This window comes from Pezoporus flaviventris, unplaced genomic scaffold, assembly GCF_033815535.1.
Source record: "Pezoporus flaviventris isolate CSIRO_AGI_PZ_B2104156 unplaced genomic scaffold, CSIRO_AGI_Pfla_v1 ptg000025l, whole genome shotgun sequence".
Lineage (NCBI taxonomy): Eukaryota > Metazoa > Chordata > Aves > Psittaciformes > Psittacidae > Pezoporus > Pezoporus flaviventris.
In genome coordinates, this window is record NW_026892573.1 from 33,258,956 (window position 1) to 33,285,694 (window position 26,739).

Here is a 26,739-nt window from a genome sequence, read left to right on the forward strand (position 1 = left end):
TGGAGAGTGCACTTCTAGAGGGTGTTTCTTCCCACCTACCTTAAATACCTACTTTAGATGAGGTAAATCACTCTTCATAGTTGCCTATCTTTCTCACCAGCTTAAACTGAACACCTATTTGCAGGTAGCTAAAATGAAGTCAGATGAACTTCATTTGTAGTTCACTAGATTGGAGGTGATGGAGAAGTGCTCACTAGACTGGAGGTGATGGAGAAGTTCACATTGACCTGGAGATTAACTGGGATTTTTTGCAGGTTTTAATGCCTTTTTGCATGTGTTTGCCTCCTCAGAGCCTTGTCCAAGACTCCTTCAGCTCTGGCCCTGAATCAAACCCAGCACTGCAAGCAGCTCGAAGGCTTGGTGGTTTCCCAGGTACAACTGTGCCGCAGCAACCTGGAGCTAATGCAGACCATCATCCAGGCAGCACGGGAAGTGATAAAGACCTGCCGTAAAACCTTCTCAGACATGAGGTGGAACTGCTCTTCCATTGAGCTGGCTCCTAACTACCTGCTGGACTTAGAGAGAGGTAAACAGCACTGCTGTCAGCTGGGGACATGAGTGAGTAGAGTCAGTGCGTGTGTGTATGCGTGATGGGGCTGGTAGGGTCTTGCTACCAAGGGGATGTTGAGGAACTCCATAGCCTCCTTGTCCTGTTCTCTGAGACCATGTTCATTGTTATGGGGCCAGTCATGCCCAGGTGGTCTCCAGTCCAAAGTCTTCCACAAAGCATGCAGGCCCATCTTGGTCTGCTCATCTCACTAGGAGTCATGGTGTTCTTGCTCACAGCCTTGCAGCTGCTGCTCAGAGCATGCAGGCTTGTCAAGCAGCAGGCTGCACAGTCATATCTCATGGGTCAGAGCATCCTTGCATGCTTATGCTGCAGCTCTGTAGCCTCCCATACTAGCTTCATGCTAGCTTCATGACCTGCTGGCAAGCAGCATCCATCACAGTGACAAAAGGAGGCAGGAGAGTCCATGGAGCGGCTCCAAGAGTAGATCACACCGTGACGGACAAGTTATATGTGCCTCCTTGTCCTGTTGGGATGTTGCATGATGTTGAAGAGCTCACTTAGGTGATGCTTCAAGCTAATGATGCCATGGGAGGTTTCAGCTGCAGTGACTTGTTGTGTTTACTACTTTGTGGGGCACAGATTGTGTGAGTCTCTTTTTGAGGGACTTAAAGCTGTCCCAGGAGGCTGAGCTTGTTCTTGTCTCTTCCAGGCACAAGGGAGTCAGCATTTGTGTATGCCCTTTCTGCTGCTGCCATCAGCCACACCATTGCCAGAGCCTGCACCACCGGGGACCTCCCTGGCTGTTCCTGTGGTCCCATCCCAGGTGAGACACCTGGACCTGGGTATCGATGGGGAGGATGTGCAGACAACCTCAACTATGGTCTTATCATGGGGTCCAAATTTTCAGATGCTCCCATGAAGATGAAAAAATCAGGATCACAAGCCAATAAACTGATGCATCTGCACAACAGTGAAGTAGGGAGACAGGTAACAATTCCACGAGAGTTATTGTACTTGTACAATCATCCGTAGTGGTCGGTCGCTCTGTGAGGTTCAGTGTCTCTATCAGCTAGCAAAGGAGCAGGCTTCTCCCACATTGCTCTGAACTCCTTTGGCCTGCTGAAGACTGTGGTGCTATAACCCCCACTGGGACTCAGGAGGTCCTGAATGCTGTTATCAGCCCTATAATATAGAACCATGGGTGGGATGTCTCACTGCCACCCTCTCCACAGCCAAGGATGGCTCTGGCTTGCTTATACCCCAGGAGGCGTGCTGGGGATGGGTCTCGTTGTGCTCTGCCAAGGGCGTTGCACAGGCAAAGTGCTGTGTAAGCGTGGAAGATTATCATCTGCCAGATGCATGCAGCAGCAGCTGCCTCCCTCCCAGCCATCCCCTGCAGCCAGGAGGGATGAATCTTCCTTTCCAAACTGCTTTGCTAGTGATTATTCCCATATCTGGCAGAAGCTGCTTTTGACAGCTTGCATCCAGCGGAGGGATAATGCTTACCATGTGCAGCGCTTGGTGTGCACCGAGGTGTAAATCCCTATCTCAGCCCTCCACACAGTGGAGAAATGAGTAGGGGGCTGTAAAGCTGAGCCCTGCACCCATCTCTGGGGATGCAGTGTGGTTCCCAAGGCTGGTCCTACCACACAGCTTGGACCTTTCCAGGGCACTGGAGAGGATAAACCTTGGAGCATGTTAAGCTCATTGGCAGCTTCCTGTGTAGCAACAGGCTGAACTCACCTTTGCAGAGCACAACCATGACAAACCTGCCTCCTCTGGGTGTTTTACTCTACCATTCCCACTCTATCTGATTTATTTTTCATAATGTTTTAAGCTTTTGTTTTATTTTCAATGGGAAAATCTTCGTTTGGGGCATAGCATTGCCATGGCTGCTGGATTCAGCCCTTCTTAGCAGTGTCCCACCACAATTAAACCAGTGCAGACCCAAAGTAAAAGGCTCTTCTGGCCCCGTAGCCAGGAGAAAGATAGGGGTGAGAATGCCCTGAATTCATCTGAGCCTTGACATCTTTTCCCAAAGAGCTGCTGGGGGCAGAAATGGATGTTAATGGCATATTTAATGGATTGCTTTGATTTCCAGCTCCTTAGGAATTTAGAGGGGGGAAAATGCAGCCCTTTTGTAGATATCTGATCAAAATTCAAATGCCTTTCTGTCTGCTGGCTGCAAAAGTACCTTGGTGAAAGCAGTATTGCGATAACCCTAACTATTCCATGATCCCATGATAGCGATCGCCAAGGAGTTGTTTGGTATCTCATTCCCTTTGCGCAGGAGCTACTCTAGAGTGACTGTGCAGAAATCAGAGCAGCATTCCTTTTCTATAGCACACTCTACTAAGAAAGCGCTTTCTTTAGCAAGCTTGTGAGATGTTTGGAGGTAAGAGAAGGGCATTTCCTAACTCCTGCATTCCTTTTTGCAGGTCTTGAAAGCCTCTCTTGAAATGAAATGTAAGTGCCATGGAGTTTCTGGGTCATGCTCTATCAAGACCTGTTGGAAAGGCCTTCAAGAGCTGCGAGACATTGCACTGGACCTCAAAAACAAGTATTTATCAGCCACCAAGGTCGTTCACAGACCCATGGGCACACGCAAATACCTCGTGCCAAAGGATATTGATATCAGGCCGGTTAAAGAGACAGAGCTGATTTACCTGCAGAGCTCGCCTGATTTCTGCATGAAGAATGAAAAAGTGGGCTCGCACGGGACCCAGGACAGGTGAGGGTTTCTGCAGTGGGTGCTGACTGTGCTCTGAGGCCCAAAGAGGGAAGGGGAAGAGGGGAACATGTATGGGTGAGAGGCAAATATCCATATGCGTGCAGGTCAAGGGTAACTCTAGCACATGGTGTGGTCTATGGATACCTAAGTGATGGCTGTGGTCAAAAAAAGGGCTGCAATCCCTTGCATTATACAGGCAGGCACAAGATACCTTCTGAAATCCCACACACCTCCACAGCAGCTTATAATGATCAAGCAGATGACTCTCCAAGTCATTTCCTTCCATCACTGCTGATGTGATGAGTTGTTACTCTACTGTAAGGCTCCTCTAAGTAGGCAAGTGTTGACTCCATTATGACCAGCACCCTTTGACATCATTAAAAAGCCCTGATAACTACAAAGGTTATTTTTTAGTTTTTTTTTTTTTTCCATTTAATTTAAAAAATCCAGGTGTGTTTGTGTTTTTTATGTCTCTGCAGAGGAATTTCTTCATCTCATTAATATTAGTGATTTAAGGTCATCCTACCCAGCCTCCACTGGGTACGGTCCTGTCTCCTTTCACAGGCAGCAGACATTCTTGTCTCTTCCATGATCCATTTAATTCCACCCAAGACAAACCATTTCCATGCTTCAGCAGCCTGAGCATTTCTAGGTGGGCAGCAGACCCTTTGACTGCCAAATAGCTGTGGTTTTCAAGATGTCCCATTAGTTGCTATCTGCTGGCTAGGATTTCTTTACGTAGTTCTCATAACTCATCTTTGCTCATAGTGTTACTTTATGGTGGAGACTTGGACAGTCCAGATGCAAGGAGCATGTGCCTGCCCTTTTGTGGGGTGTTTTCATTCTAACTCTTGTTGGATATTGTGGTCATTGGACAGCTTTGGTTCAGTGGATGGAAGGCTTTGCTGTAGTGAAAATGAAGTAAACGACCCAAATGAAGAAAAGATACTTTTTGGATATCTTTGATTCATAGAAAGTATTTAGTGGGGGACTTTATAAGCTATTGTTTTGGCAATGGCTATTTAATCTGGAACTGCAAGTCTGTAGACAATATATCACCATTTAACTGCTGGAACTGATCAGGAGATGAAGACAGTTGAGTGAGACAAGTGTTTCCTTTATGTTGTCTGATGTTTCAGGCCAGTTTTAGTTTTGTATCCTCCAAAAACCACTGGCTTGACTGCTCTACAACAGCACTTGTCTGGCAGCTTTGTGGTGGGAACACCAGGCTGATGCTCATTGCCAGCCCAGTGGTGGAGCAGTGATTAGCAAGTGAAGATGTTTATGAGTCACTGAGGACTGTAGGGAAAATATGTGTGTTCAACCCGGGGTTTCTGAGGAAAAATGTAATCTGAGTGGAAGCTGTGTTTTTGTAGATTTGTATGGATTTTGACAAATTTGTGTCTCGAAAAAGGCCTCTTTGTTGTGTGCTTTGCAATGAAAAGAGCTGTGGAGGTCATTTGGAAATTAATTTTATAGGAATTGTGTGAAATCAACAGACTGTGTCAAAACCAAACCGAATCCATTCCAGATTCGCCAAGCTAAACATTTTCCATGAGCTGAAATCCTTTCAAGGGAGAGGCATGGCTGCTTCTTCATCTAATTTCATTTCACTGCAGATTTCTGCCTTTTTACCCCAGCTAAGGATGAAAACTATGTCAAGTTCTTGACTGATGTGTTGTTTTCTTTTCCCTTCTGAGGATAGGAAAATGTGTATTGCAGGCATCCGTTTATCCTGAGCTGGGCGACAGCAGTGATTGTGAGCCTGCCAGGCGAGGGTCCAAAGGAAGTGAGATTGAGTGAGGATTTAGAGGCCCGAGATATTAAGGCAGGAGAGGATGGCTTTCAAAAGGAACCTGTCAAGAAATGCTCCTGATGTTCAAGACAATGATGGCTGTGGGAGGGGAGGAGGGTGAGATAGTCCTGTGCTGAGCTGCAGGCATCTCTCAGGCCAAGTTTTAAGGTCATCTGTAGTTAACGCTCATTTTCATCACAGTGCATCTGCAGGCTCTTGAGAAGATGCCTGGTGTCTCCGAATTGGCATGAGTAACACGAGCCATAGCATCCTCCTTTCTGCATGGAAATAGCAGAGGGAGTAAGTGTAAAATGCACACAACATGTTTGCAGATCAGTTGGTGCTTTCTGAGGGGAGCAGGAAGAAGAAGGGGATCTGGCTGGATGTGGATATGAGCAATATGGTCTAGTGGAAGGTATCCCTGCTCATTGCAGGGGGTTGGAACTAGATGAGCTTTAAGGGCCCTTCCAACCCAAGCCATTCTATGATTCCCTAACCTTCTCCTCCCATGGATGCCTTTTTCCCTTCACAATTATTCTCTCATGAAGATGATATCTAAATGTATTTTAAATGCAGTGGCTTTGTTCCAGCCAGCCGTGGGGCTGCAGATAGCGCCTAATGACAGGGATGAGGAAGAAGGAACACAAAAGGGATGCTGTTAGAGAGGGCAGGGGGAAATGCGGCTCGTGTTCACTCTGCTAAGTAAAACACTTGCATGGAAATAACCCAAGTAGCTTTTTATTTTATAAGTAAAGTCCCAGAGGCATTTTAACACTTTATCCTTGTGCACATTAATTTCTTCTGGGGGGAGATCCTGCTGCTTCTTACTAGGCCGATTGTTAAGGTCTTTTATGGCAAATGCAATCAAAAAGGGATTTTTTAGTAGTGGTCCCTCAGTTCCTTTTCTCTCTTATTCCGCCACCTGCCTATTCCCTCCTTGGCTTTATTCTGGCCATGAGCGTGGGTGCAGGGATCAGCTCACAGGGTGTTACAGAGCACACCCTGATCAGCACGGTCCAAGAGACTTTGGTTTGGGCATCTCCAGCATCTTTCTAGTCCCGCTTTCTGCCTTCGATGGGGGGCAGAGGGGAGGAGACACCATTAACAACCTCAGTCATCATATAATTGTTTGTGTTGGAAGGGACCTTAAAGCTCATCCCGTTCCACCCCCTGCCATGGGCAGGGACCCCTTCCATAGAGCAGCTTGCTCCAAGCCCCTGTGTCCAACCTGGCCTTGAACACTGCCAGGGATGGGGCAGCCACAGCTTCTCTGAGCACCCTGTGCCAGCACCTCAGCACCCTCACAGGGAAGAGCTTCTGCCTAAGAGCTCAGCTCAGTCTCCCCTCAGGCAGGTTAAAGCCATTCCCCTTGGCCTGTCCCTGCATCCGTTGTCCAAAGCCCCTCTCCAGCTTTCTTGTTTCTTGTCCTCAAAAATGGATAGTTTTACATCATATAAAGTCCTTTCCCTCCACCCTTTCCCCCAGGTCTGGTGCTTGCTCAAAGCATGCTGGAAGGAAGACAGCGGTTGATGGCTCAGTTGCAACACCTCAGACATATTGCTTTTCAGTGTATACTGCAGGGAACAATCCTGCACTGGCAGGTGGGTGGAAGGGATAATCTAATTGGTAGCTTCCATCTCTACAATTATCCCTTGCATTGTGCGGACTTGTGTGGTTTTCAGGCAGGAAAGGGAATTGAGTTACCTTGTAGTGGGATCGCGTGAAAATCCACTTGGAAAAGGTTCACTTGGGTGCACAAAAGCCTTTCAGAGCTCTTTGCTGAGAGGATTTCAAAGTCTTCTTTGGAGCAAGCCTGAAATGTTTCCTGAGATGCCTTTCCCTTTCTCAATCAGTTGAAATTAGAAATGGTTTGGAAATCCGCTTGCCTCCAAGCACTTGGGGTGCACCCAGACTCCAAAGTCAGGGAGCTGGACCCAAACCTGAGATTTGAAGCCTCTTTGAAGTGCTCAAAATCTGATGAAGGAGCTGAGTTTTGCAACCGGTGTCCAAGGCTCCTGCAAACAGGCTTGTTGCAACCACAGCCCTCATCGACTCCAGCCAAACTCCTTGTGCTTCTGTGCCACCATCAAGGTTTCACAGCCAAAGAAAGAATGGTCTGGATTAAAACCTGAAGGAGCTGATCTGCAGAGCAGTGAGTGGATTGTACAGATTCCCATACAACAAATTAGCCACTGGGGTTGGAACTAGATGATCTTAAGGTCCTTTCCAACCCTAGCTATTCTATGATTCTATGTTCCCATTTCAGAGCTTTCTTGGATAGAAGCTCCCTATAGCTCACCTTTTAACAAGGTAGTTCAGTTTCCCCTGCCTGGAAATTTTGCTGCTGGCTTTGAGTAAATGAGAAATAGTAATTTATTGCCCTAAATGGGTGATATGATTTAGCGTTAGGTGTCCCTGCCCACGGCAGAGGGGTTGAAACTAGATGATCTTAAGGTCCTTTCCAACCCTAATGATTCTATGATTCTATAATAGCAGATTATAAACTTGAGATCTCTTGTGTGAGAAAAGAAGCAAAAGTATTAACCTTCTTTATCAGTTGGGTGCAATGTATCATGTTTCAAAGGCTGTTTAAGGTCCCTTAAGGGATCCAAGGCAAGGGAAATTCTGCCATGCATGCAAAAGCCTTGCAGAGATAACCAAGCTGCTTATTACTGATCTTTCCCAGAGCAGCCTTGGAGCCAAGTGAATGCTGTTTCCTCCCTGCTGAAGATGGGCAGGAGCTCTCTTACACTGCAGAAATGGGGCTGCAACCTTGTGCTGCAGCTCATCTGGGTTGGTTAGCCACCACTCCTTAGGTGATTCACTCTGACAACGGATGTGGCTGCTCTTTGGTGGTTGCTCCTTGCTTATGTATTCATCCTTTTTTGCAGCATTATTAGTCTTAAGTGCCTCCCAAGCTGTCTTAGGCTGGTATATTTTCTTGTATAGGAACACTCATGAGCATGCAACTGGTGCTTGATGATGACTGCAAAGACTTCATGGCTGGTACCTCTTTGGCATCTTGGTGGCCCCAACAGTGGGGCTGGTCAAATGCTGCAGAGAACGGTGGTTTTCAGAGTTCGATGGCAGCCCTTGCTACCACTTGTTCACTGCCATCTCAAAGATATGCTTTGCATTGCATGGGTGATAGAATTTCTTAGCAGAAGCACTCATATTTAGGCGACATAGTGGTAGTTATGGGTAGACAGCAGCATTTGGTGTTTGGTTTTTGTTACAGCCTCTTTCAGTTTCTGTCCCTCAGTACGGGCGCAAGAAGTGATGCGATGAGCTTTGCCTTTGAGTAGCTCATAATGTGTGATGATTTAGTCATTTCAGGAGCTGTTTCCATGTGTGCTACCTTTTTTTCATGGGATCCAACAAATGATGAGTAACAAATAGCAAATAGCTCTTCTGTGAGTGTCCTAGGAGCTTAAACTGGAGGGAAGTCAGAAACAGGCAGCTTTCTGTTCCTCCCACCTGCAGTGCTATTTCTGCTTTCCCAGGGCAATGCGCTCATAGCCACTGCCCATTTCAGTATTTGGGCCAGCTGTGTTTTTGGGGGCTTTTTGTAGTTAATCCCTAGGGAAGTCTGAATCCTTCCCACTTTGAGAGACCTGGATTTGACCATAAAGTTTCCCAAACAGATTGGTGAATCATAAAATTAGCAGTGGAAAGAGTAATTTCACAAGGTAAAATTACAGTGGGCAGTGAATTAATGAACAAAACATTGCAGCCAGCTCTCCTAAATCTCTTCTGCATCGAACCAGTGTTAGAGTTAAGGAATATCAGGGTTAGGAATGCCTTTCCACAAAGCCTGATTTTATTTAGGAGCAAGACTGAACTGAGATTACCTAGTTACTGAAGATATTTGTGTACTCTGGTTGTAAAGTTTCCCCAAACAGCCTGTTTTAGGGTTTTATTATCCTTAGAGTTACGTTTTTCTTAATCTGAATTCAAACTAATCTGAAATGAAACTCATTTCTTGTCTTCTTTCCTCTGCGTATAAAGAACATTTATTCTCTCCTTTTTGCAATGATCTTTTATAGATGGGAAGAGGCATCTTACAAACTTCCCTACATCAGTTCCTTTGTCCTTTTCCTCTTTCTCCTGTGCTCCTCTGGTTCTCCTGGGAACACTCCCACATTTATCTGTATCTTTCTCAAACTGTGCTGCTTACTTTGCATTTTAATCCATGCTCTCAGCTCCTTTTGCCCCAGCCTTATCCACAAGTTTTTAATCTCATTCTCTACTCCTCATTAATGAAAATACAGCCTGGTTCCCGGATCTCCCTCGACATCTCCTCGCTGACATGTACTATCGATAACTCTCTTTGGTACAGTTGTTCAACATCAGTCTCTAGGCATTCCTTGTGGATGAGAGAGCAATTTAAAAGCAGTTAAGATTCTGCCCTCAAAATCTTCTGTAAAGCTGTACACTTTGATGTATTTTTAGCATTGTCCGTTGTGCTACACGTCTCCAGGGACATTTGAGTTATTTTTCTCTTTCTTTCTTCTATATACTGCTGTAAGACTTGACATCACCAGAGCAAGGGGCACCAAAGGAATGAATAGGAATTTGATTTAAAAGAGAGAAAGTGAATTACCTCTTTACGCAGCAGTACTGTCTTTTGGGACTTGTGGCTGCTGGAGTTCATGGAGGCAGATGGTTTCCCTGAGGTCAGAAAGGGATGAAACAAGCCCACGGCCAAGTCGTCCACAAGGGGATACTGAGATGCCTAGGCAGGAATATACTTTCTCTCATCCTTAATGTAACAGCCCAGGTGCCGGTGATGTATGAGGAAAAGGACTACAGAAAGCAGCTGGATTTGTGTTTTCCTCCCTAAAAAAACTTCTCCCACAGACACTTGGAGATGTATTGGGCCAGGCAGGCAGTTGTTGTGATTCAGAATGAGTTTTATGTATACATATGCATATATATAAATATAGGTATATATATAAGCAGCTTCCACTTAGCAATAGGACTGGTAGGATGAAGTCCCAGTGGACATCTGGCCCATTACTTTGGGTGAAACATTACAGACCTGGTCTCGGTGGGGCTCTCAGATGCCAGATGGGCAACCAAAAAGATCTATTCTTATATCTGCTGGTGGGACAGAAATGAACTGGCATCCCCAGCAAAACTAAGTGTGGCTGCACCATCCCTGGCAGTGTTCAAGGCCAGGCTGGAAGGAGGCTTGGAGCAACCTGCTCAAGTAGAAGGTGTCCTTGCCAATGCTAGGAGATTGGAACTGGATGAGCTTTAAGGTCCCTTCCAACCCAAACCATTCAATGATTCTATGATCTCCCCATAGCTTTTAAAATGAAAATCCCCCAGGAGGTAACTATGAGATGGATTATCTTCTCCACCTGGAGAAAGACTCTTAGAAGTGCTGTGATGTCCTTCCCCATCTCTTCTGAGGAGCCACCCCATGATGATGCTCTATGATGTTTCTCCAAACGAGGGCTGGAGGGGGTTGATTTTGGACAGGCCTATTGAGTAGGATTTGTCCAGTCAGCAGGGCTGACCTCCTCCCTTCTTACATGAAGAAGGAAAACGCACTGTGACAATGTGAAAGCCTGTTCCTGAGCCAGAACCTTGGCCGGGATTATGCCTGAAGCATCATTTTTCACCGGTCTTCCAAGTGCTCGTAGAGGTTACGGTGTTGTGTTAAGATGCAATCGCCTGCCTTCGTGTTTTCTCTCCGGGGCTCAGGAGGAGGGCATTTCTCTGACTTGCTGGAATCGTGCTGGACCAAGCCCAAAACAAATGAGATTGAACTTAACCCGTCAGCGGGGAGCTTGGTGAGATCGCAGCCGCGGGCTCTGAAAGCAGATGCTCGAGGGCAGCTTCTGTGGGTAAACTCTGGTCTTTGGGCTCCTTTGTCTTCTCCCACTTGCTTTTTGTGTGTGTAGATACAGCTGAGAAAGTAACTCTGTTTCAGCTTGTTTAAAGAACAAATAAAGATAATTCATCCAGGCCTATACTTTAAAATAGAAAACACAATCTCTGGTGAGTGGCATTGTAGGGAAAGTCTTCTAGAAGCCCATTGAGGTTCAGGATGGGGTCAAAAGCTTTGTTTTGCCTATTCAACCCATCCATCCAGAATGTCCCTGTTCTTTTATCCAGAACTGAGGGAAGATTGTGGATTTTAAAGTGAGATTTGTTTGGGTTTTTTTTATTTTTCTTTCAGGCTGGGTAGGATGGAGACATCTATGGAAAGGAATATCTCATAGTAGATCCACTCATTTTCTACAAACTACAGGAGTGGGTGCAAGGAAAGGGAGATTCTCAGGTCCCAACAGAGCATGTAGAAGACTTTTGCTCCATGAGTAGGGTAAATTTGACTGTTGGGTGCTTTGTACATCTGAGAAATGAATGTTTCAGTGGTGAACTGGAGTCAGAATGGACCCATAGAATCATAGAATCATGCAACAGTTAGGGTTGGAAAGGACCTTAAGATCATCCAGTTCCAACCCCCCTGCCATGGGCAGGGACACCTCACACTAAACCATGGCACCCAAGGCTCTGTCCAACCTGGCCTTGAACACCGCCAAGGACGGAGCATTCACAACCTCTTGGGGCAACCCATTCCAGTGCCTCAGCACCCTTACAGGAAAGAATTTCCTCCTTATATCCAATCTAAACTTCCTGTTTCAATCTTAACCTGTTACCCCTTGTCCTATCACTCCAGTCCCTAATGAACAGTCCCTCCCCAGAATCCCTATAGGCCCCCTTCAGACACTGGAAGCTGCTCTGAGGTCTCCATGCAGCTTCTCTTCTCCAGGCTCAACAGCCCCAATGTTCTCAGCCTGGCTCCATACAGGAGCTGCTCCAGCCCCTGAGCATCCTCGTGGCCTCCTCTGGACTTGTTCCAACAGCTCCATGTCCTTTTTATATTGGCAACACCAGAACTGCACACAATGCTCCAGGTGAGGTCTCACAAGAGCAGAGCAGAGGGGCAGGATCACCTCCTTCGCCCTGCTGGTCACGCTCCTTTTGATGCAGCCCAGGATACGGTTGCTTTCTGGCCTGCAAGCGCACACTGAAGCCGGCTCATGTTCATTTTCTCATGGACCAACACCCCCAAGTCCTTCTCCGCAGGGCTGCTTCTCTTCTCCAGGCTGAACAGCCCCAGCTTTCTCAGCCTGTCTTCATATGAGAGGCGCTCCAATCTATTCCTTTTCTTGGCCATTTTAATGAGCTGTCAGCAGGAGGTGGCACGGATGCACTGCACATCCATCACCACACCTCTGCAGACTCCCCATCCTCCTTAGGTGAAGAGCCGGGCATCCACCTTTCCATCCACCGGTAAAGCTGAGTAAGGATGTCAAATACCCTCCCCTCTCCTTATGTCAACAGGCCCATATTTGAACCTGTGCTCTGAATATTTAATGCATTTACTGATACATTTATGAGGAGTCATTTGGAGGTTTCCTGGCGGAGGGGCCTTGGCTCGCAGGGGCGGTAACAACGCCTTTGGTTCAGCGTTCGGCAAACACGCTCAGTGTGGCTGCAGACCTCGGCTTCGGCAGAGGCTTTCAAAGGTTGGTAAATATTTACACAGCTCCGAAAAGAGGGGGAGCAAAAAGGGGAGGGCCTTTAGACGCTGAACCTGGAGAGGAATGCGAGTCAGGAATAACAAACAGGAGGCCCGCCTGAGTCAGGAGAAAAGAAAGGAAGAACGAGAACAAAATCTCAACACCTCATTAATCCCGTAACTTCTCCTAAAGCATTACCTCATGAGGAATTCCTATAAATCTCATGGATTTGTTTTCATCTATTAATGGAGTGCTCAGCTCATGCTTCTCTCTCCTTTCTTTGCCCCTGAACCAGCCATAGAATGTTTCTGGCCAAATAGCCATGCAGAACAAGATTTCTCCATCCTTAGAAGTGTTCAAGGCCAGGTTGAACAGGCTTGGAGCAGCCTGATCTAGTGGAAGGTGTCCCTGCCCATGGCAGGGGGTTGGAACTGAATGAGCTTTAAGGTCCTTTCCAACCCAAACCATTCTATGATTCTATGTCAGCAATTGCTCCACTCTACATCCCACCTTTCTCACAGTAGTTTCAAGACTCCATAGATTTCACAGCCCCATGGTCTTGGGTGCATAGTGAGACCTGTTACTCTACAGTGCTAGTGTCCAGCCAAGCACCTGACCAAACAAGAACACTTCCACCATGGGCTGTTTTTACAGCCCATAGAGAAGCAGCATCTCTAGGACATGCGTCATTGCATCCGAAATGGGTTGGATGGATTAGAAGGAAATTCTTTCCTGTGAGAGTGGTGAGGCACTGGAATGGGTTGCCCCAAGAGGTTCTGAATGCTCCATCCCTGGCAGTGTTCAAGGCCAGGTTGGACAGAGTCTTGGGTGCCATGGTTTAGTGTGAGGTGTCCCTGCCCATGGCAGGGGGTTGGAACTGGATGATCTTAAGGTCCTTTCCAATCCAAACTGTTCTATGATTCTATGATTCTATGATTGACATGACCTTTCATGTCAAGTGTGATCCAAATGACTCAGCTGAGTAAGGCTGGGTCAAAATATGCCAAGTTGGGTCCAAATGACCCAACTTCGCATATTTCAGGGGAAAGAAATAGCTGTTTTTTGAGAATGACTGTGGATCCATGATCAATGGATCAGTTCTAGGAATGGCTGTGGATCCATGACCAGTGAAAGAGAATCCTCAATCCACAAGTTACATCTGCAACCCTCAACCCAGCCACCTGCAAGTGAACAAAGCGAGGGAACCCAACACAACGGGCGACTTATCCCGATGAGTCTGGCTTTAATTAAAAGCAGAAGCAAAACAAGCAGTGGAGGTCCCTGTGATATTTGTCGACTTGTCATCCTACACCGTGCTCCCGCTGTGCCGCCTGCCCCTGGGTCAGCGCTCGGGGTGTTATAGTGCCAGCTCCCCGGTTGCTCTACCGTGTTGGGAGACACTTTGAAGGGAGAAAGTGCAGAGTCCAACCCTGCCAGTATCGGTTGTGATTTCCCTGATAGTGTCAGGGCTGGATAGTGGCTGTAACAGCCTGTTTGGGAGCTTTCCCAGCCCTGAATCTTTGGCATGGAGCCTGTGCAAATATTCTGTGCCTGCAGGGTTTCTCCTCCATCCTTTGCAGGTTAGGTAGTGTTGGACAAACACCGGTGTTTGGTTTTTAAGGTATCATCTCCTTCTAGCTTCTTTCAAACGGCTTTGGAGCCTGCCTGGGGATGCAGATTGCAGGGACTATGAGGTTTTGATTTGGTGGAGGTATCATGATTTGCTTGTCTGCCTGTACGTGAGCTGGGTCTTGCCTTGCCTGACAGGGAGCCTGAATGCTGCTGAGCTCGAACTGAGAGTCAGAACAGGAGTTTAATGTTAGTTTGGGTGTCAGAGCTGGTGATGTGAGTGGAGCCCTGGGGTTCTCCCCACCTCCTTTGAAGGTGTCAAGGGCTGCTTGGCTGGGTGCTCACCCCTGCCATGTGCTGGCTGCAGCTGAGATGCAACTGTGCTGGCTTCACCCAGCGCCTTGCAGAGCTGTCAGATCCCAGCACCACCACGAGGCAGTGCTTTGGAAAGCCCTGCAGGGAAAGGAGTGTGAGCAGCAGGTTGAAGGAGGTGATCCTCCCCCTCTGCTCTCGTGAGACCCCACTTGCAGCCCTGTGTCCGGTTCTGGAGTCCTCAACATATGGAGGACATGGAGCTGTTGGAACAAGTCCAGAGGAGGCCACGAGGATGAGCAGGGACTGGAGCAGCTCCTGTATGGAGCCAGGCTGAGAACGCTGGGGCTGTTGAGCCTGGAGAAGAGAAGCTGCGTGGAGACCTCAGAGCAGCTTCCAGTGTCTGAAGGGGGCTACAAGGATGCTGGAGAGGGACTCTTCATTAGGGACTGTAGTGACAGGACAAGGGGTGATGGGGTCAAGCTTAAACAGAGGAGATTTAGGTTAGATGTAGGGAAGAAGTTCTTTACTGTGAGAGTGGTGAGGCACTGGAAGATGTGGCTGCCCCATCCCTGGCAGTGTTCAAGGCCAGGTTGGACACATGGGCTTGGAGCAAGCTGCTCTAGTGGAAGGGGTCCCTGCCTGTGGCAGTGGGTTGGGACTGGAGGAGCTTTAAGGTCCCTTCAACCCAAACCATTCTATGTTTTGCACTTGCTTACTGCCTATTCTTTCTTGCAGGCAATGCAACAAGACCTCCAACGGGAGCGACAGCTGTGACTTGATGTGCTGCGGCAGAGGCTACAACCCCTACATGGACAAAGTGGTGGAGCGATGCCACTGCAAGTACCACTGGTGCTGCTACGTGACCTGTAAAAAGTGCGAGAGGACTGTCGAGAGATACGTGTGCAAGTGAGATCCCTCCTGTCTCCACCCGGGAGCTGAGATGCCAGCGGCAGCTCGGCACTATGCAGAGAAGAGAAATCATTTCCTCAGCTAGACGTCGTTTATCTTGTAAAGACACAGACTTGAAGGAAGATGGTAGGAGGAAAACAACAAGCATTCACACCAGTAAAAAGAAGACCCTTTAAACCCCCAAAACCAAATGTTTCCCCCGCCAATAAAATGCTCTCTGAGAAGACAAAAACTCATTCGGGATGTTATCTTCTTCCCGAATATTTCCTATGGTCGCCAATGATGTTCAGCCATCAAGTGCCTTAGTATTCTGAGAAACAAAAGGAGTAAGCAACTCCTGTTTGAAAACAACTAAGGCTCACATTTACCTTCCAGCACAGGTACTCAGTCTGCATTAGGACCATCCCAAAGGGGATAAAGCTACGACTTCTCAGCAATAACTGCCTTTGTTGCCAAAGACTTTTAGCAGGGAAGCATCCATCCCGGATGATAAAGGTGGAAAAATTTCAGGTCAATCCCCTGAAATGAACAATTCATTTTAACCTTTCTTTTACACAGGTCTGAGACTTTGAATTCACTGCTGCAGGAAAAGCTGTCCTTGGTTAACCCAGGCTGGATGGGGTTTTGAATTCAGCCATGCAAAAAATCCCCTGGGATCACGGAGGCAGAATAGGAATTTGTTGGGTCTGTGAGATAGTAGTGGGGACATTAGGATAAAATATCAAAGCGAAGGCAAAATCCAGTGGGAAAGTGGAAACAAAACCAGCTCCTGCTCTCTTTCTATCTTGCCCTCTGGGTACAATGCCCTTAGTCACATTGGGCCACACTGGGCTATCAAATCCTTAGGGAATTATGTCGCTGCCTCATTTTTCCCTATACAAACTATTGTCCCAACCCCAAGAAACTGCAGAGAGCGGAGCAAGTCTGGTCCCAGCTGCAGGGAGCAGGGCAGCAGCTATTCCCAGCAGGAAGGAATGGGAACGTGTCAGTCCTTCACGTGGCCCTGCCTCGAGACACCAGAGAACCACTATCTGTGGCTGTACATATTTTGTATGAGAACATACAGAAATATTTATATCTCCTGCTTTTGTCTACTCTACTTCCTACATAAATATATCGCTATGTTATAAACGAGCATTAACAATAGTATGAAATAAATGCTGAAGTTACTGGTGCAACAGCAAAATGTTAGATCATTATGTTTCACTCTCCTACTTGGAAAGCAACCCTGGTTCTCCTTCCCAAGGATGGGAGAAGAGCATGGCTCAAGGCACTCGCTGGCATGGGATAGAGAAGTTCCTTTATTCCCTGTCTCCCCAGCCTCTTCATTTGGAGCAGAATTAGCCAAGATACAGTCAAGGCAAGGAAACACAGCACTTGCAGAAAGTAAGAGTCACCGTTCTTGCTTTGCATCAGCCATCATTGTCATCAGTAAAACACCTCAGTGCCCCCAAAGGAGCCTGATAACAAACGTGACTAATACCTCTCATGGTGGTTTGCTCCTGTGTGTGAAGAGAAGGTGCTGTGCAGGGGTTAGGTTCCATTCCTTGCTCTTTTACTCTTGTAATAGGCAGCCAGCTCTGTGTCCCTGTTAGGAAAGGGGACGTTGGAGGAGGGTGTCTGCTAGAGGAGTAGAAGGCAGTGGAGCCTTTGAGGTTCTTCAGATCATTTTGGGAACCCCATTCTCTAAGGAAGTGCTGTACACAGCCAGAAAATCACTCCTACAGAAATGAGGGGAAACAGTGGCTCTTTTCTATGGGGAAATATGTCCATAACACTGCAGTCTTCATCCAAATCCCCTTCTGTCCCCCTCACCCAGCTGCCTTCTAGGAGGCAACTGCCTCTGACATCAACCTGAGCAGTCCTGAGACCTGGAGGAGAAAAGCATTGCTGGCTGTAGAGCAACATTAGAGATATTTTGCTCTCCTCAGCTACTTTGCTTTGCTGTAATGGATTTGGTCTCCTCGCCTCCTTCCCTCCCCCAGCCACGAGCAGGCAAAAAGAGGCCTTTGGTAGTTTGTCAGTGGTTTGTGTTATTGTCACCCCATAAAAGCTGGTGGACTAAAACGTCTCTGCAGTGTGGTGTGATGAGCGGTGGGTGTCTTTAGGCTGACATGCAGACAGGCTGGTGGCACAAATCCCACTGCTCTCCAAAGCCAGGACTTGGCTTCAGTTGAGATGTAAAGAAACGGTCCACTTTCATTCTTCTAAGGAATTTTTATTTCCAGTTGCTGATGGAGCCAGCAAGGCAGGGATGTTCTGAGCAAAGAAAAATCTGAGCATTTCAATGCTATTCCGTAATGACTCCTTTTCTTGCTCCCTTGCTGATGTCCTGAGTCTTTCTGCTTGGCGAAAAAAAAGCAGTGAGGTGGAAGAAATGCTCTATATGCACATTGCTTTCAGCTGTGTTTCGCTCCTCCTGTGTTAGAGCTGTGCTCCTCAGCTGGTTTTCTCATGTCAGAAGAAACTTTGCAGATCATGAGAAGATCTGGGGAAGCCTACCAGGCATCTGCAGGTCCATCTGGTGGGACATGACCCTTCAGCAGACCTTGAGCCATGGTGGTACCTCATGTTTTATGTCTGCCTCTGCCCATAACTGTCTGTTACTGAAGATAGCAGCCTCCCAGTATCTGAAGGGGGCTACAAGGATGCTTCTTCGTCAGGGACTGGAGTGATAGGACAAGGGGTGATGGGTTCAAACTGAAACAGGGGAAGTTCAGGTTGGAGATAAGAAGTTCTTCCCTGTGAGGGTGCTGAGGTGCTGGCACAGGGTGTAAATGCTCCATCCTTGGCAGTGTTCAAGGCTAGGTTGGACAGAGCCTTGGTGACATGGTCTAATGTGAGATGTCCCTGCCCATGGCAGGGGGGCTGGAACTGAATGACCTTAAGGTCCTTTCCAACCTAAACCATTCTATGATGATTCCATGATTCGATGCTGAACTGAAATGCTGTGCTCTTTGGGGGTTTGCAGTTTGGGGCATCCAGGCTCAAAATCTACCTGCTCCTCTAAATAACTAATCGTAGGCTTCATCTGAATTGTGCTTTGAGCTGACACTGTGTGTCCCCAGCCCATACTCTAGGCTGTTGGTCTATGAACTAACATTGTTACACCCCTTTTCCCATGAATCCTAAGTTTCAGAGCCCTTGTCTTCTTTGAAGCAGCTGCACCCTGCATTGACAATGTGCTTTACCAAGACAAGAGTAATGCACAGGGCAAGGTCTGATGATAAACCGCAGCTTCCCTTGTTACACAGCCCTGCTTCATCCTGCAAACTAGGGTCATCTCCCTCCTGATGCTCTGGCACCTTCTATTTTGCCCAGAAAATAGCTTTGTATAAGAGGAAGACAAGGGTTTTCTGTTTTCTTTTCCTTTGAATAGAAACTAGGCATAAAAAGAGAGTCTATAACACAGAGTCGATATCACGAGACCATACTCTGGAAGGTCTAATGGTGCATCTTGTTCCTTGCAACCTTGCTCTGATACTTTCCTCCCAAAGCATAGAGAGACCAGAAGAGAGGTGCCTTTGCTCTCAATTGCGATTCTAACTGCAACAGGACTCCAGGCCGTAGCTGCCAAGTTATTTTCTGTGTGGTCTGAAAGATATTTGGGAGAACATTTGTCACAACCCAGTTTTGCAAGGAAAATATATCCCTAACAGCAGGGCAAGACCTTCATGTACCACTCTCCTTCACTCCCCCAGCCCCTCAGCAACCAGTTTTCAAGCCTTTGCTTAGAAACGCTGAGGTCTTTCAGCTTCTCAATGAAATGGCTTTAATTACTGTGAGTGTCTCAGGTGATGCTGCAGTTCTCTCTCTTATAACATTCCCCTATCAGATCCTAATAGCTGGTATAATTTGGCCAAGGCCCATGTCCTGCTACGCAGCTCTGTTGATTTACATTAGTTGGGAAAATACAGCTGATATGTTCCCATAAATACTATTATTTCCAACTATTACAGTATTAGCCCTGAGGGAAGAAGACAAGCTATCTCAAGAAGTATTATATCGGTGGCTTTGTAGCATTTAATCACTTGAAAAAATAGCCACGATTTAATAAACCAGTTTGGACTTAATTCTATTTCTATATCTGAGGATTTAAACCTTATGTGCATCCAGCTGGATTTATATGTTTAGATGAATTCCTCGTCCAGTCCTCACCCCCTTCCAGTTTTATATCGTTTAGGTTTCTCCCTAAGGTAGGCAAATGATATTCATCATAGAAAACTCCCATTGGATGTTTTAGTCCGTGAAATGGAAAGTATCTTAATCACACTAAAGCAGTAGCCCATGAGTGTTTCATAAGCAGCTACAAAAGCTCTTGCTCAGGGGAAGGGCAGTGAGGAAAGGAGGCAAAAATCAGAATGGAACGGAATGGAACAGAACGGAACGGAATGGAACGGAACGGAACGGAACGGAATGGAATGGAATGGAATGGAATGGAATGGAATGGAATGGAATCATGGCATCACAGACTGATTTGGTTTGGGAAGGATCTTAAAGCTCATCCAGTTCCAATCACCTGCCACGGTCAGGGACACCTTCTACTAGACCAGGTTGCTCAAAGCCTCAATACAATTAACAGTGCCTTTGTCAGGAAAGAGATAAATGAATCCCTAAGAGGCCATTCCTTTTCCTGCTACAAAACAGATCTCTGTAGACAACCATTAGCATCCTCCAAGTGAGCTGGGCTTGTGCTGCCTACCTGCTCAGGGAAGATGTGGGAAGAAGCTCTAGAGGTACTTGGGGGCATGGGGAGCAAGAGGAGAATTCAGCCCTGGGATGACTTGTCCTTAACACCCTTGCCCCACCACGAAGGATTCGCCTTTCCTGCATGAGGAAGGGTCATCAAACACCATCTCAGACGCGACTTTGTCCTCGGCACATGGGAGGCAGAACAGAAACCAATACCTGGGAGAGGGGGAGAAGGAACAAGGAACTTAAAATCCACCTGAGATTAATGACTTTAACATGTCCACCGTGTTGTGTTGCGGTTTGTTTTCCCCTCGGGTCCCATTTCATCAGTCAGGCAGAGTTTGATTAAATATCTCAGCAGAGCCATGGTTTATTCATCTAGAGCAAAAGTTCCCCCTGTTCAGGGGAGCAGCGTTAGCTTTGTGTTCTGATTGTAAGAGCAACTATGATAATAAAAACAATAACAATAGCAAGCATTGTGGATGGGTTTTATTTGCTTCTTGCTCAGAGTAAGCGGACTGGGTTTGGTCTGCATTGTAAAGATGAAATGAGTTATTTTAAAGATCCTTTCTGGGCCCTGTGGAAGGGTTTTTTTTGCTCTTTTAAATGGAATTTTTCAAGGTATTTACCAGAACCACATGGCCTTGAATTGTCTCTCAAGAAAACAGAAAGGCAGAGGGGGTATAACGCAAGTGCACAACTCCGAGAAGCTGGAATGTGAAGGAACACGCTTTGAAAGCTGCAGAGCTTATGGGAAAGGCATCAGATCCAGAATGTTGGAGCTCTTGTGCTGCCATCAGGGAAGAGCTTGAGACCCTCAGATTGTCATGGGTTGGGTTACTTTGGGCGTCTGCCCACCAGTACAGCAGAGCGACAGCTTGAACTGGGATGGCTCCTATGTTGAGGCTAAACATAAGTGTTTTTCTGGATAAGGGCCAAAGCACTGAAAACTACAGAGAATTGAATCCTATAAATGCCAGTTATGGATATCTCAGATCTGTCTAAGTGGTAACTGCTGACAAACATGGGCTTGTTTAAATGGAGACCTGGATTTCTCTGGGATTTTCTAATGCTGGGCCCCAAATTCACTCAGTCTGGGATCAGGTCCGTAGCGTTGTGCAGTGGTGATGGATGCTGAAACTAGGCTGGACCAAAGGTGGGACTATAGAATAGAAACAGGTAAAGTTGAGTGCTTACAGCCCCATATTTGAAGCTCTAAGGATGTGTGAGAGCTCAACTTCAACATGCTTGAGGATTGGCTGTTTTATTGAAATTCATATTGAATTTCACAGAAAAGAGAGATTTTAAGTAAGTCCATCAATCTTTGGGGTTTCCTTCTGACCCCGTTGTTTCTCATCCTATATTTCAAGCAATTTGGAGTAAGTCCAGAGGAGGCCACAGAGCTGCTGATGGCTGGAGCAGCTCTGCTCTGGAGCCAGGCTGAGAGAGCTGGGCTGGGGCAGCCTGGAGAAGAGAAGGCTCCTGAAGGGGAGACCTGAGAGCAGCTCCAGTGCCTGAAGGGGCTGCAGGAAAGCTGGAGAGGGGCTTGGGACAAGGGCCTGTAGGGCCAGGCCAAGGGGAATGGCTTTAACCTGCCTGAGGGGAGACTGAGCTGAGCTCTTAGGCAGAAGCTCTTCCCTGGGAGGGTGCTGAGGCGCTGGCACAGGGTGCCCAGAGAAGCTGTGGCTGCCCCATCCCTGGCAGTGCTCAAGGCCAGGTTGGACACAGGGGCTTGGAGCAAGCTGCTCCAGTGGAAGGGGTCCCTGCTTGTGGCACGGGTTGGAGCTGGAGGAGCTTTAAGGTCCCTTCCAACACAAACCAGGCTGGGATTCTGTGATTCTATTGAGGGCTATCCTAAATTAGCTTGAAATTTAGGATAAGAGGCTATAATTTGGGCCATTATAAAAGGCATTAATAGCAGTAACTGCATAACCCAAGGAAACCAACCTGTTGTCATATCTCAAGCCAAATGCCCTTCAGGTCCAGGAGGTTTATCATGGAAAGGAGAATCCAGACCTTTGCTGCATGCAGACACCAAACACCCAACCACCTGCAGCTACTTCCCCCTCCTCTACCTGCTCAATGTGCAGTTAATTTTACCCCGTGGTGCACATGTTGACCAGAGCCAGGCTGAGGCAGGAAAACTGCTTCCTTTTCTCAACTCCTGCTCTATCGAGGGCTGCTTCCCTCGTCTGGTTTGCACAGATTAAAATACCACCTCAGTGCTCACCTCTGCAGGTGCTTCCTTCCTTGCTGCAGGCAGCACTCAAGCTGCAGGAAGGGTGAGCTGGAAGTGCCTTTGCATTGGGAAAAATGGGAAGTGATGTTTAGTAATTCCCTCTGTATCCATGCTTGATGAGCAACCCTCGGTGTGACATAAAAGTGGCAAGCTGACGGTTGCAAAGAATTGGCTGATGTAAGGCATCCACAGCTTCCCTGCTCACCCTGACCCCTGTAATAACTCTTCTTCCACTGGACATATGGCTCCTCTCAGCAGTCTGTAGTGAAGCATCTGGTGCAATCTGAGGCTTTGCTCAGGACTCTGAAGTGACTTTGGTCCCACAGGAGTCCCCTGTGCGCAATGGCTGGAAGAGCAACATCAAGGGGACACCCAAAGACATTTCAAATAGAATTAACCTTAAGTAATTAAATTGTACCCCTGCATCTAGTGATGCAAGGACTCAAGGATGCTACAGCACTGATCCCAAGGGCTCTTCCAGATCCACTGATGACCAATAGGCTGGGTGACACTCAAAAATGAGCTTTGCAAAGCCGTCAGGGCAATCCTGCCTCATCATTGCCGCTGACACACATAGAATCCCAGACTGGTTTGCGTTGGAAAGGACCTTAAAGCTCATTCGGTTTCAACCCCCTGCTATGGGCAGGGACCCATTCCACCAGAGCAGGTTGCTGCAAGCCCCTGTGTCCAACCTGGCCTTGAACACTGCCAGGGATGGGGCAGCCACAGCTTCTCTGGGCCAGGTCAGATCTGGTCCTTGCATCCCAGATTCGTCAAAAGGGATGCTGAGTTAAACAGGATCTTAGTGAAACATCCCAAATTGTTGAATGAATTCCCGCAGGAGGGATTCCCCTGCTCTGACACTGCACAGGTTGCGTTGTCCTCTGCTCCCTGCTCTGTCAATGAAGATATTTCCAGAGTGCCTGAATCCTGGCGTGCCTCCAAAGAGGGGGTCAGGATAAGATGAGTTGTGTCCATTGGGAGTCAGCATGACCCTTTTCATGTAGACATGATAGAGCAGATGTCAGAAGTCGGCTGAGATTTATCCTTAACCTGATGCTTGTCATATAGGTCCTTCTGTTTTGATGTTTGATGTTGTTATAAACCAAGCTAATTAGTTGTTAAGCATAGCTGGACTATTAGAGCATGATCCTAAATAACTCCTATGCCCCAAATGATTGCAGCTGCCATCTATTATTTTACATAAACTGCTTAAAGACACTTCCAAATAAAACAATGAAACACAATGGATGAAATCAAGCATTGTAAACATGAAAATATAGCTGGTTAGATTTAACTTTTCCTCTTCTCTCCATTAGAGGGAACATTTTCATCTTGGGATTTGCACATAATTCTATGGAAACCCGAAAATCTTACTTTTTGTGGAGTTAATAAAGAAATAAAACCATTCAAGTGCATTGTCCACGGTGCTTGCAATCAAATGTCAGGCTCAAGGCCCCTGAACTTGACTCCTATTGTTAATTGCTCTGGTACAAAGGAACTTTCTTTTCCCAACCATTAACAGGGGTATTCCAGATAATGAAGTATAAACAAAGGAACTTCAAAGAGCAAAATGAATGCCATGCAGTAAGTGTGTTTTACATGAACAGTGAATCGCTGGTAGAAGATTTCTCCTTGCAAAGTATTTCCCATTGCTCTGTGTAGGCTGTTTAACAGCCTAAGTGCCCTGTCTTACCTTTAGGAGACTTAGATAAGTTGAGAGATCCTCCTGCATAGAAATACACTGATCATCCTTTCAACATCATCCTTTTTCTGCTCAAAATGATCTTGGCCAGTCTAATGAGACTGACCTTCTTTCTTGTTGCTGATATCCTGATGGTACTATTGAACTCTCAATGGTGTACTGGATGGAGGAGAATAAAGGAATCATGGAGGATGAGCTAATATACTCCAAAGCAAACAAATAAGCATTCAAAGAGAAGATGCTCCAAAGGGCCTTTTAGACACCAAAACCAGTGAGAATTGAGTGCCTCAGTGACTAATACATTACTATATTTTGTCTTTTTTTAGTCCAGACCAATTGTTCCTTCCCAGCTTGACAGTTGATGTAGGTTTATAGAATCATAGAATGGTTAGGGTTGGAAAGGACCCATCTAGTTCCATTTACCATTTCTCTGGGCAACCTGCACCAGGGCCTCACCACCCTCACAGGGAAGAGTTTCTTCCAAAATAGAAGAATTCTTATACATAAAATTGATATAAAGGAATTGGGTTAAGGAATTCACCAAATACATTCTTAAATAAGACTTTCACATCATTTTAGCACAACTAAATGCAATTCCACAGATCTTGAATCCCATTCAAGTTTTCCTTCTACTCCATATCCCATGTCTTTTCAGGTGCTCTCATGCAAAGAGATGAAAATCACCTCATACAGCTTCAGGTGACAGTGATGAAGGCACCTATATCTGAGCTAACCCAGCACTTGCCTCATGATGGATGGCTGTGCTCCCTCTCTTATTCTGCCTTTCATCCTAGTTTGGGGTAGGAGCATATGATTTGAGTTTTACCTGGTTTGCCTCTGAGATCTGGCCTCACCTAATTCTGGATTATAATTGGATCCAGGACTGGGTCTACTGCGTTCCATACTAAGGGACTCTTCAGTGAGCTGAAGGTAGGTAATGGAGTTATGTTACATTAGAGATCCAGTGGAGGTGGGTTTATATTTATCATCACCCTGTAACTAGGACTGACACAAAAAAGATTAAAGCAATAAAACCCAAAATAGAACATCTTCGTGCAGCATGGTTTTTCCTTAAAGGCCCAAAGTTTTCAACTAGGATTTGCCTTGACAGGATAAAGCACATTTTCAGACTCGGCTTCTTAATGGGCTACGTCTGCTTAATGTAATTTTGCATCTCAACTGTGTGTCTTGTCAGACACAAGCACAGTCAGAGCTGCACTCAGCAGTACTCACTTTCCCTGGAATCAGATAAACTCAGGCCAATAAATTAGTTTTACTGCTCTCGGTATCACCCTGTTATCACTGTGAATGATTTAGTCTGGGCTTCCCAAACTTTCCCATTCTTTCCCAATGAAAGGAATTGAACTCCCAAAATAAATAAAGATTATGTTTATTTCTTTCTCCTTTTCTTTCTCTTCCCTTTCTTTTCCTTTCTTCTGCTCTCTTTTGCTCTTTCTATTCTATGCTTGCTTTCTCACTTTCTTTATCTTTTTATGGGCTATACAAAGTAACTCACAGTTACACTTCTAAAAGTATAGCTTTCTGCTCAAAGAGAAGCTATTTAATTAGGCAGTTGTGACCTGGTTCTCAGCTGGTGTCAATCAGCAGCAGTGATTTATACCAGCTGAACATATGAATTCTGGTGTTTGGTAGCAGGTTTTAGAGGCCCTGCCTTGTAAAGTGCATTGGACTGTGTATTATATTAGCTACAAAAACATTTTGTAAAAATACAGTTGTGTTTTATGCCATCTTTTATTCATATCCTTTATATTCCCATGTTGTCTACATGATTAAACAAGAGGAAAGATGGACTCATCGTTGCAGAGCAGGAGCTGGGTGATAATGGTCTAAGCTCCCTCTTACATCATAGGCAAGCCACTTGAAGGTGAGGTGCTGAATATCCCATATGAGGTATTGACAGCTTGCAAGCCTTGCTGGAGCCCACAGTGCTTTACAGGGATCTAAGAGGCCTCCAGAGGCATTCGGAGCTGTGGTGGATGCAGCCCGCAGGTTGGAAACTCAAGAGGGAAGTAGGTGGTGGATGGGAAGAATGGTGCTGGATGGGAAGAACAGTGCAGCAGGAGGGGAAATAAGAAGCATTTGGGGTGGTTTTTGAAGTGTATTTCATTTTCTCAGAAAGGCTGATGGAGCTGTTCCTGGGGCAAGTGAATTCACAGGGTGGCAGTCAATATATGGACCCCTGATTCGGGGCACCTGAGAACCTTGTGAACATCTACTCCTCTCACAGTGTTAGCTAGGCCTGCCAGAGGGTTAGGAAAGCAGTGAACACTTGAGAGTGGGAATATCCTAAATCTCCTAGCTAATTTGGCCAGAGTTGTCTATCAGAGCTGTAGGAGAGGTGGCAAGTCCTGGTAAGGTGCAGGGACTGTGGTTAGGACACTGATTTGCTAAGGGTTTAAGCCTTTAGCAATATTCTTCTTCTGCCTTCCTATGTCTGTCCTCCACTTCTTCTGTCAGTGGCCAGTTCCAGCAAACTGGCAAGGGACTGAGGTTTCAAGAACATCCAAGGTGGACAAGATCCTGTCGGTACAGATATGCTAGCTCTGTCATTGAGCTAGTTGTTTCTAGACTCCTTCTATAAGCAGTGATAAGAAATTGGCATTAGGGACATGCTTTATCCGTGTGCAAAATAACCTTGAAGTTCTCTTAAGTTATCTCATTGCCAGGGTAGCTCAGGATCAGTCGATTAAATGATCAATTATACTTGGGATGCT

General features: G+C 46.5%; 1 protein-coding gene across 4 annotated transcripts in view; it reads left to right on the forward strand.

The window, feature by feature from the left end:
• Nucleotides 1-16,559, forward strand: part of WNT11 (Wnt family member 11) — a 29,876-nt gene extending 13,317 nt beyond the window's left edge. For 3 of the 4 annotated variants that reach the window (XM_061458140.1, XM_061458138.1, XM_061458139.1), the window contains exons 3-6: nt 291-526; nt 1,221-1,498; nt 2,950-3,242; nt 15,195-16,559. In XM_061458140.1, coding sequence (XP_061314124.1) covers nt 291-526; nt 1,221-1,498; nt 2,950-3,242; nt 15,195-15,369 — 982 coding nt within the window. In that variant the 3' untranslated portion in view covers nt 15,370-16,559. The remainder of the gene's footprint in view (nt 1-290; nt 527-1,220; nt 1,499-2,949; nt 3,243-15,194) is intronic. The other variant, XM_061458141.1, reaches the window with a different exon arrangement.
• Nucleotides 16,560-26,739: the final 10,180 nt, after the last annotated feature.